Source organism: Amblyomma mixtum, chromosome 2 (assembly GCF_055824585.1).
Source record: "Amblyomma mixtum isolate Tamu chromosome 2, ASM5582458v1, whole genome shotgun sequence".
Taxonomy (NCBI): Eukaryota; Metazoa; Arthropoda; class Arachnida; order Ixodida; family Ixodidae; genus Amblyomma; species Amblyomma mixtum.
In genome coordinates, this window is record NC_143013.1 from 73,507,787 (window position 1) to 73,519,167 (window position 11,381).

An 11,381-nucleotide genomic window follows, 5' to 3' on the forward strand; every position below is an offset into this window, starting at 1 on the left:
CAAGCTGCAGGCTGTCTAATATTTCCGAATGTTGTTGTCAAGAAGATGTACGCCTGCGTCGTGAATGGCTGCAACAACGTGCGCAAGCTGCTGTTCAAAACTGTAGCTTCTGTCAACGGGCTTCAGAGAATCCTGATGGAAGCTGCTAGGTGTCTTAAATATCTGTGCAGGTGCAAAGACATCTTGGTGAATGGGCGGCCAAGTCGGAAACTATATGTTCATCCCTGACCACTGCCACGTGGAAGAAAGAGCAAGGTCCTGGCACTGAAGGCAGCTTTCTTAGAAGTTACAGTCCAGGGAATTCAAACAGCACTGGATGATCTCCTACAATTTGCAGCGCATGGCGTTCATGTCATCAACATGTGGCATAGTAGTGCACAGCTGAATGCTTGTGCACTGAAGCAGTTTTGTCTCCCATAGCCTCAGTCGCTTTGGGACGTTAAACCCCAATAAACCAATAAACCAACCAGTTTTGTCAAAATATCCGATTGATGCTAAGCGCTACAACAGCCAAAAAGAACTTAGTGAAAAACTAAAATGGCTGGAAGGCATGAAACACACGTACGTAAGAATGCGAAGCGCGCCTGGTCTAGTATAATGTCGTTTAACTGTCCCAGCCTCAGTGTTAGCAACTTTGTGGCATCAAAGCAGCGTGGTTTTCACCATGTAACAGCACCAGTAGCACCAGCTAGGCCACATACTTGTTGCCGGCCTCGTGAAAAGGGCGCATACCCATGAGAGGCGGCGGTAAGGGTGCTATGTCGGCTATGTCGCCTGTCTTTCCGGAGGCGTAGCAGACGACGCACGAGACGTAGAAAAGTGCGACTGCAGCGCCATTAGCTTCATCGACGTCCTTGGTAGACATGGTTGTAGCCTCGCCAGCTAGCGGGTAGGAAAGGGAAGCTGCCAAATTCATTGGCAGCATTGGCCAAGACTCTGTCGAAATAAGCTGTCTGAAGCACGCTAACGCAAGTTGGCATATTCGATGAACTACACCAATGCGTTATTTTATCTTTGATATTGACACCGGTGCAACGTCTCGCTGCTTTGATTTCGATGCACTGCTTTGATTTCAGTCAACACCGGTGCAGAATATCGAACATGCTCCCCTCTGTAACACATGGCCTCAGAGACCTAAATTTTATAATTTGGAGGTCTCGGAGGCCGCAAAGTGCTACGCGGTAACGATAGCAACGCGGCAATGCGCTACGCACCAACGCACGTTCATAGAGAACCACACTATCTGCGCCTGGACATGTGCGTCTCCACAGGAAATACAGGTGTCAAAATCAGTAAAACGGGTCAAGAAAACAATTTACGAAAGCTCAGACGGCTCAGAGAAACGCCGAATCGCCGGCATGTGGCGGCGCTGGTGATGCTCACAGTTGCGCGCGCCCCCCTCTGCGCATCGAGGCACACTATCACGTGGGTACACTGTAACGTGGGTAACTGCGCCGTCCGAGACCTTGCCTTTTAAATGGGCGGCGAGGGTGTTGTTGGGAGCTGGCGTGTGAAAATGACTCCGACGCAGCGTTTTGTCTCGCGGAGCGATGAAACGCAAGACGCCGATCACTGTGAGTCCTATCCTTTCATAGCAATAGCGTATCAGGTTGCTGCATGTTGAAAAGCTTGCGTTTTCGCTGCGCTGGCTGCACATCGTCGCTGGTTCGCCTTCGTGTGAGCGCTCTCAGACCATGAATTTGAAATCCGGAACTACGAATTCAAAAAAGGGCAGAGCTGGTCGTCTTCGTCTGTGAGCAGCGGTCGCGCTGGAACGCAGGTGTTTTTCTGTCAGGGTGGTGGGCGTGGAGAGCAAAAGCGTTCGAAGTGAGGCTTACTGTTTGCTGACTAGTTCGTGCACTCTTGCCTAATTAACTTAATTAACCGCACCGCGATTTGACGTAATGTCTGGGCTGTCTTTTATTTTGTCACTTGTAAGCACTGCTTGAAGAACTTTACGTTTGTGATCAGTCATACTGTTTATACACCTGCGATGTCAGAACAGCAAGGCTGCAGGTGCACTTCCGTGTTGCTACCGTCATGCGTGCACGTTTGAGCGCACCTAATTGCACAACGCACATCACGAACGTTTCTGGGCTAAAAATGAAGTGTTTGGGAGAAAACTGGTAACAGCTGAAATGAAATTTTCGGCTGTAGTGCACTGCAGAGCAGGCAGCGGCCTTTGAGATTAGATTATCCATACGAAAAACCTGTGTAATGTAATGAACCCCCCTTCCTTTTTTTTTTTTTTTCAAGCAGGTTTCAAAATGTAAACAAAAAACCTTTTCTTTCCCATTTTATTTGTCAGGTTTAATTGGTTAGTGTATTTGGTATCTAAGCAAGTAAAATACAGTGGCATCTACAACCATTTTCCTGCTTAGTAGGAATTACCTATTGTTTTAGTGCATTATTTTTACACTACCCTTTTATTTTGGTGTTGTAATTTGACACCAGCACATCTTGCTCAAATTAGCATAGCAGCTGAAGTATGAGCCTTTTAAAAATGGCCTAATCGAGAGCATGCATTGGTCACAAGATAGCAAATGTTATTGGTTTATTGGGGTTTAACGTCCCAAAGCGACTCGGGCCATGAGGGACGCCGTAGTGGAGGGCTCCGGAAATTTCGACCACCTGGGGTTCTTTAACGTGCACTGACATCGCACAGTACACGGGCTTCTACATTCTTTGAGATGTAATTAAATGTTGGTGCTTGTCTGATTTTTTTTCTGTAATTACTGGAATACCGGTGTAGCCCTGGGTACAGTTTTCGGAAAGGCTGGCTGAGCTGCTGAAACGAGGGTATGCGCCTACTGCCAGTTGGAGAAGCAACAGATGGCTTAAGTTGTGCGGCTCTTTGAGGATGCCGTTTCATCTGCTCGTTAAAATTAGTCAAAAGGGGGAGCCATCGCTCCTCTAACTAGAACACTGCAAAAATGCAACAGTGAGCTTGAAAACAAACTTGCAACTCGTCCACCTTGAGCTGTGCTTTTGGCTTTCGGTTGCTTCCTTGTCCTGCAAGCGAAGCAGCCTGTTGGATCAGCTGCTTGGCTCGCGTCTGCGAAAACTGTACTCGTAGCTGACATTTTCTCCTTAATTGTAGAAGGGCAGGCAGATGTTTAATTGCATCTCCAAGAGCGTAGATCATAATGCACTACCGTGTGTGCTGTGTGTGCCCGCCCTCGAGTAGGCCAGTACTTTGTGCACAGGAATTAGATTTAGTATAGCATTAGCATGATAGCGGACATAAGGGAAATTATGTTAGCATGTCGCAAGCAACTTATCTCGCAGAGTTTTAGTGAGGTGTTCTGAAAACATTGAATGTGATCTGTCACGTGGAAGAGAAAGGTCCTTTCAGAATGGTTGCCACTGCTGCTGATTTGCCAAAATATTATATTTCATTCATTTACAGTCAGTACAGTAACACTTATTTTTACCAGCAAAATGGCCAAGCAGTTCCTTTGCAATTAAAAGTTTATAAAATAATAAACACAGATAGAGTGGTGCCATTTAGTCAAGACATTGCTAAATACAAACCGCTCGAGCAGAAGTACCACATGACCTGTTTAGCTCAGAACAATTTTGTAATTTTGATATAAATCGCTTTTTTAAACTATTCAAGTATGTAAAACACCGTGACAAAGCTTGAAACGTATTGTTACATTCCAAGCTGTTGCAAATGGTTGCAGTGCAGCTTGAGGCCCCATTAGTCCCAGGAGTGCCAGAATCAGGAGTGTATCTCAACAACTGGGCTCAATTACAGCTTGCACTTTGCTGTCGAGCCAAGGTCAGTCATAGCGAAAGGCAACAACACTAGCAGTTACTGGCAAGCGAGGTGACCAGAACCACAGAGACTGCTTATTCAGCTGAAGCGGACGGCTCTCACTTCGAAGGACACCGCCACTTTTTTGCACTAAGTGTACAAAAGCCACAAAGCTACCTTCTGAAAATTGTGTGCACATGTTTATGCTATTTCCTCATTAGTGTTCTGCACATGCGAACTCTGGACTGGTTACTCTGCGAAGCATGCGATCATGCAAAGCGTGCGATGCTAAAACTCTCTATTGTTTTAAAATCCGTCCAAATAAATACTGAGGTCTCTGTAGTTGGGTGTAAGAGTAGTCCTTAATGGTATACTGGGCACTTGCTGTACTAGGCACTTGATTGAAGTTCTCTTCTTGGATGGTAGTCCTATTAATTTTTTTTTACTAAAATAACAAACTTGTACAAGGAATGCAACAAAATGCAGTGTAAAGTATGAAGAACAAAACCAGAGCCCTTTGATGTTGCCAGTTGGGAAACTTCCCGTAGGATTGAGTTATCAAAATATGGCGGTCCGAGGTGCCCAAAATTCATATTTACAAATTTCCATGCCTCTCATTTTCAATAACGTAAACTGTGTTGAAATTGCAAATTTCGAGATTGTTGATAAACGCAAAGCCATCTGGCTACAAAATCATTGAAACAGATACTTGACGAAAATCCATAGATACAACAGTCAGAGAGATAAATTAACAAATAAAACTAGAAAAAAAACTTTTCAGGAGACAACGGCGACATATGGCAACAGCTTTTATTTGCCGCTTCCAGATGGCGCCACCTTCCATAAGCACTCAGACAGTGCCTACTGGAATTAGACTTTTTTAAGCGGAGTTTCGGTATGATCTAAGAGCTCTAGGCCAATGCAACTTTTGAGCAGCCCATTAATGCATTAAGGAAAAGATTTTTTCAATGCTGCATTCTTTTAGATCAAGGTCATTTGGCAAAGTGGATGCATGTATGCATGATCTTTGTGGTGTCTGCTTTCCAGTAGTACTATAAGCAGTGTTGTGATTTTTTCCTTACGCAGGTGCTCTCTCCTGTGCTCCTGCTGACTGCCAGCCCGTGGTAAAGTGGTCTCACTCCCAAGTATCCATTTGTGTGTTAACCATCATTATCACGCACTTTTGGAAATGAGGGTATGGGGAAGCATAATGGACCTTTTCCCCCCGTAATGTGCTGTGAATCTACCTAGCACTCTCGTCCGTCATTTTTGCAGGGTGTAGCTGCTGTTCCCATTGCTCAGTGAATGATGCTGGTTTCTCAGAATCCTTGAGTTGAGAGTTAACCAAAATTAGGTGCATCACTAACGGCGTTGCATTCACAGATGCCGCGGGCAAGTTTTCTCTGGCTAGACAGCACCAGTGCTGCTCCTGACTTTTTCTTCAAAGTAAGCTCATGCCACAACGCTCACGAAATGTTGGCTGCACAAGGAAGTCTGTTTCTAGTTTTTGAAAGCTTTTCACACCAACTTCACGCGTGGGGAATCGCATAAATGATGCTAAAATGGCACACGTATAGGCAGACACTTTACTGGCCACACTTTAAACTTCCACTGCCTCACACCAGCAGAGCAAGCACAGAAGCCTTGGAAGTCACCGCAGGCTGCTCGTGGTAACCATTACTACCACTGCAGGGCAAGAGAATTTGAGGGCCCACAGCAAGCCCTAGCCCTGCAGGCATACTGCAAATGGCGGTTGCTAGAGGGGCGCACTATTGGGAAGAAGGTCCATTTTGGGGAACAATTTTTATCTGGAAGTAACTGTGAGGCAATAACCAGAGCAATTTACAGTTTTACCAGAGTGGTTTATCTTACTTTTTAGTTACTCTGACCGGGAAAACTAATCAGTAGCTTAGTGGTTGGGGCACTTGCCAGAGGGTCAGGGTTCAATCCCGGCAGCATTGGCTACGTTTCGATGGAGGCGAAACACAAAAGGCACCCCCGATGCTGTGCAGTGTCTGCACACGTTAACTCGAGTGTGTAAATTATTACGGAGTAGTCTACTATGGCCCATCTTTCGCTTTCTTCTTTCACTTCAACCTTCCTCCCTTCCTTCACAGAGCGGTGGAGGTATCCAACCAGAAGTTAGACAGTTAGTGCACCGTTTCCTTTAATCAGAAACCTGTGAGATGCCCAACCCAAAATCTAGGTGCCTTAATAATGAGACAAATCCGTAAGAAGAGCGTAGTTTCTTATTAAAAGCAACAGTAGTAGATAAAAAGTAGATCAAAAGTAAGTAAGTAGTAGATAAAAAGAAAAATGCGTGTGTACAAGCTGGTAAACTTAATAGCTGAATACATTGAAAAATCAAGCTGTAGCAGTTGAATGAACCCAGCTTCATTATATCTTGGTACGTGAAAAAAATCTTCCATCAGTGTCTCCAGCTTTTTGTTTGTTTGTTTGTTTCTTTCTTTGTTTGTTAGTTCCCCGTGGCAGCTCACTTCTCTTATAATGTTCGAGACTTTCTGGCTCCCGCAATGGTCCATCATAATAACTCTGTGTGCGCAAAACTTCCCCAAACGTGTGAATGCTCTCTGCACGAAGAAGCTGTCTATAGAAAGGCAGCGGCAAAGAAGCGAATCTTACTGCTCGCATGTGAGCTCCTGTGCCATTGTCGTGATGACTGCTTTAATCCAACACAGTTCTCATCAGTTCGAAACTTGGAATCGAGAAACTCGTCTAAGCCACAGGGGTCAGGAAAAAATTACGAGGTGCACTTAAGTCTCCTTACGTGTGCAAATGCAAAAGCTGCGAGCGGTCTGCCACCTGCACCATCTGCTTGGCCAGTGCCGTACATTACTAGGGGGTTTTCTGTGGGTGCTGCATGATGGCGCTACGACTGCACGCCAAGCACGGAGGAAATTTACCGGAAATGGAGGAAATTTGGTACTCGCTTGATTGCAACATATGTAATCAACATGCCCATAATTACTCATGTAGGCCTCAGTGCATATTTCACAGATACATTTTTTAGAACTGTGCATTCTTTAGGCCCGCCTTTATTCAACTTCATACATGGAAGTGTCGTGGTGGAGTGGCAGTGTCCCAGTCTTCCACGCCAGTGGCCTGGATTCGATTCCCACCTAGACCCCAGTTTTCTTTTCTTATTTTTATTCTAATGTCTCATGACGCCATATGACCGATGACGTCACATATCTAGTGACGTCACAAGGGACCAACTTCTGGTGACACATTTTGTGGACACTTCCGACGTCAGCATAGCCATTTAATGCTTTCGCATTAATAGAGTGGACGAAAGAAGCAAAAGCTTCGGAGCCAACACACCTGCGCCACAGCATCTCGTACAGTGCTACTTGCAGCGTGGTTTCATTTTTGCGGTGAAGTGCACAAGAAGCGTGAGCAGCGTAATGAAAAGCTCAGCTCTTGCTGAGACCACAGGCAGAGGTGCGGTAGTGGCGTAAACGATAACGTGGCCACGCTTAAACACTTTTCTGCATGCACCACAGCCAAGCAGGACATTTCTCTGCTGCGATTTTCAAGTTAGGGGCTCTCTTGTCCAGCCATGACCTGACCAAGTTGCGGGCGGACTATGGGCGATGATCATAGACGTGGGGAGATCCCAGACTTTGGGATTGCTTAAAACATGCGGGGTGATTGACAAGTCATTTGCAGTTACATGCAGATGTGATGGGAACAAGCCAAATCCTTAATGTATTATGGAGGCAAAGCCATGCAGTACAGCAGCAGCATAATATTTCCACATATAAATGAGCTAACCTTGCTTAAACGAGTTGAAATACAAGTACGATGTGAATATATAAATTCGTATTTTTAAATGCAGTCAAAACGGGAGTCTTGTGCTGGAATGAGCGCAAGCAACATTCTCCATTGAACTTTGCTCTGCTTAGAGAGACAGCTTTGAAGATAGGCCTCTTGAACTAAATGGTACAGGTGCGCAGTAGTCTCTCACCACTCCCCATTTTATTTAACATTGACAGACCTAACTGCTGCATGTGTCATTAATGCACTAGAATCTTGATATTAATGCAGCATATTTGTTGTTTTGTTCACAGAAGCCGGCTAATGCGACGCTTCCTGTACGGACCCCGCTTAAGATAAATTTCATCAGTGGAAACTTCGTCAGTGCAAGTTCACCTGGCCTCAGCATGGACCAGCTGTACAGTCATTCGAAGGACGGAGGTCAGCCGTCATGCTCCATCAATGAGCATTGCACAAGTTCCAGCCCTGTGCTTAGGTAAGTGTATTCAGCTGGCTGTAGTGTGTGGATCTTAGGGTTCTGTGTGCACCTGAGTATGCATCTTTTCCCTGCTGTTCAAACTCTTGTTTCAGGGGCATGTATGCATGTTTTGGAAAGTGAAAATCTGGCAGTAGGTTTTTGAAATTCTTTTTAAAGCCATTCTCCTGTTTATTTTTAATCTGGCCTGCCAGTGTCTGCCTAAGACTTTACAATGTTGCCAACTGACAGTGTCCACCCAACCCTGACCTGGTCTAACACCTGCATTTTTACATGCAAATTTGTTAAGCAACTTCATGTTACTCAGATCATTGTTATTTATTTATTTATTTGTGACGCTGAGTGTGCCGCGCGGCATAAAACGTGGTGTTAGTCACGAAGGGTAGAAAAAGTTACAGAAATGCATGAAGCCCGGTTGCGTGTAAAAAGTCACATAAGCTTGTGGATGCTCTGCGTGGCCTTAGAAACTGACATCTTCCTTAATACTCAGATCATTGTTTGCTGTTTCTTTTGTCATTTTTAACTACCTTACTTAGAGACTCTTGAGTGCCTTGTGGGCCTTCAGAACCATTGGAGCATTAACGAACCGAATTTCCAAGGGAGAAGCTAACACCGATTTTCTTCTCATTTCAGCAGAGAAGCGATGACGGAAGGCAATCGCGGCCCTGACAGGATTGCACAGAGGATTGTGAAAGGTCACCGAGGCATCCCTCCACACAATCAGGTTGCACTCGTCACATTCACAGACCTTCTGACCAATCTTCTCAGCGCTGCTGTGAATGCCACCACTGAGGGTTACCTTGTGAGCTCACCACTCCATCACAAGTGCTGTCAAAAAGAACTTATTAGATTTCATCGCTTCTTGTGAGCAGACCACCCTGTGTGGTACTGCTTTGTCATTTGAGACTTCTTTTGTCGATATTTTGCTCTCTGATGCTCAGAAGCAACTTTGTAAATGAAGTCTCATTTAGTATAATTGTTGATAAACATGATTTTCATACTAATAACATCGTTTGTGTTGCAAGTGGCTTAGCATGGACAGTGCTGAACCTGGTTATGCCTTAAAATTCTGGTGATGAACATAGTGACTTATTGGAATTGTTCCTCTACAGGCATTTTCAGTTTAAAAAAAATATATATACAATTGGAGCAATTGAACAGGGCCAAAACTCGTTGGAACCAATTGAAGTCCAACCGGTTTCGGTTATGTTTTGTCCCCTTCCAATTGTTTTTCTTGACTGGGTTGTTGGGAGGGGGATTGAGGTGTTTTCACACCCGGATGGTTGTTGTTCAGTTGAAATAAAAGATATTTTTCAAATAGATGCAGTCTGTCTCCTATCCTGTTTTGTACCATATTTTCTGTTATGCAAGCTGCATTTTTGTTCAGAATTTTTTTCCAGTGAGTCTTGTGATGTGCCACCATGTACAGTCTTTTTCCATGTCTAGCAACTGTGTTTGAAAAGAGTGTATAAGTGGGGAAAAAAATAAAAGCTATTTAGCATGTTATCTTAGAATTCGTAGAATCTCATATCCTCTCCACAACTGGACTGAATGCCGTAGCGATGTGAGAACAACGCAAGAGGCATGCAAAGCCTACTGGATGTGAAGCCAAAATCAGTGCTGTTCAGGACACAGCTAGACTAGCTGTACTGAATGTGTTCGCGATGTGCCCTTCATGTCACCAACTCATTCAGTGTGGCCATATTCTGGACATTTTCGATTTCTGCATCTCATCCATTAGGCGTCACGTACGCTGTGTATTCTTGCTCGACATGACACCGCCTGAGAGGTGAAGGCGAAAAAGTGCAGGTCTGGTGCAAAGCCGCAAGCTCAAGAGCACTCGGGTCGATGAAGCCAGCGAAAAGGCGTATGTGGGAATGCATTCGGGCCAGTGCTTGAGAATTGTCTGTGCTGCCAGGCGCAAGCTGTTTTTTGTCGCATTCTCTATGAAGAGAACGTCTGTTTGTGAAGCACTTGTCAAATGTACTGGTGTGTCTTGTGCAACTTATGGGATCTTTTTTTTCTTTTTAACTGTGTGCAAGACACCTGCAGTACTTCAGGTCAAGCTCCAAAAGTTTGTGTAGTGGTGACGGATGACTGAGTAACCCCAGGTGGTCGAAATTTCCGGAGCCCTCCACTACGGCGTCTCTCATAGCCTTAGTCGCTTTGGGACATTAAACCCCATAAACCAAACCAAACCTAATTATATATTTTTGTTGAAACGCCTTTCTGAATGCTGCTGTCCCTTTTTTGGATTTCAGTAGGGGCACAGCTGCTGTGATATGCTACTGTTAGTATGTTGTACTAGTCAAGTCTATGGCAATTTTGCATGCTTCTCAGGCATGCTGCAAAGCACACGTGTGTAGCTGGTGCAGATAATTGCTCGTTTCTCCCTGCAAGTTTTGGTGTTCTGTGGAATGCTCCTGTGTTCTGACAGGATTTTTGAAAATACATTTAACAAAAAATTTTATAGCGTTGTTAGTAAATGCACATCTCTGCTAGATAGGTGGAGAAAGGGAAAGGTGTGGTCTTGGAAGAATTGACTGTACTATAAGAGAGGAAAGCTCCCATGTCGGCTTGGGTGCTTGGATTCCTTCACCTGACTTGCACATTGTGAATGTTCAGCTACACTGTTGGGAAAATATTATTACTGCGAGCTTGACTTAACGCAGAAGCGGCTGCCTTTTGCTTTTTAACGGGAAAGCTTTAAAGGCGCTGTTCCCCAGAAGACTTGGTGTTGACGTTGTGAATGAAAAATCGCGACCATGGCTCTGGCAGGTGGTCCCCAGAGAGCAACCTAGGGGGCAGGTGAGTCACCTAAGTCGGCCTTGCGGTGTCATTAGAACCTGCCCACCGTAGCAGGTGGCAGTTAATGATCAGTTGCTTGGGAATAGCAACTTGTGTAGCACAAGGCACACTGCAAGAAGCATGTTCCATCGCAGCGCAGTGGCGCATCTCTTAACATCTGCACCACTGCACCAGGAGGGGAATGAGGACTCCCAAGAATCTATGAATATAAAGTCAAGAACGACCTTCTGCACATATATAGGAATGAACCCACTGCACTGTCACGTCAATTTTTGAGTACTGCTCATGGTTTATGTTCAGAAACAGTTACATTGTATAATAAAGTTCCTCAGTGAAGGCATCGTCTGCAATGGTACATCCACTGCAGGGCTAAGGACTTCCCTGATGTGCGTCAACCATCTCAGTCCTTTGCTTGCCACAACCACCCCACCTCTACAAACTTCCTTGTGTCCCCACTTGACCTTTGCCCGGGCACATCTGTCTGGTGCAGGAGAGCTGAACACCTCATTGGGGAGTTCCAAATCACACACTGGCCACTGC

General features: G+C 45.0%; 1 protein-coding gene across 2 annotated transcripts; it reads left to right on the forward strand.

Annotated features, from left to right (window-relative positions):
- Positions 1–1,415: 1,415 nt before the first annotated feature.
- LOC149359736 (uncharacterized) lies at positions 1,416–9,355 on the forward strand. 2 transcript variants are annotated; one of them, XM_089571864.1, is made up of 4 exons: positions 1,416–1,574; positions 4,847–4,884; positions 7,852–8,033; positions 8,667–9,355. In XM_089571864.1, exons 1-4 carry the CDS (start codon positions 1,478–1,480, stop codon positions 8,899–8,901), a joined length of 552 nt encoding a protein of 183 aa, XP_089427990.1. In that variant the 5' UTR covers positions 1,416–1,477; the 3' UTR covers positions 8,902–9,355. The 2 variants fall into 2 exon arrangements, with proteins under 2 accessions (XP_089427990.1, XP_089427991.1); XM_089571865.1 differs by having other exon boundaries at positions 8,670–9,355.
- The last annotated feature ends 2,026 nt before the right edge of the window (positions 9,356–11,381 follow it).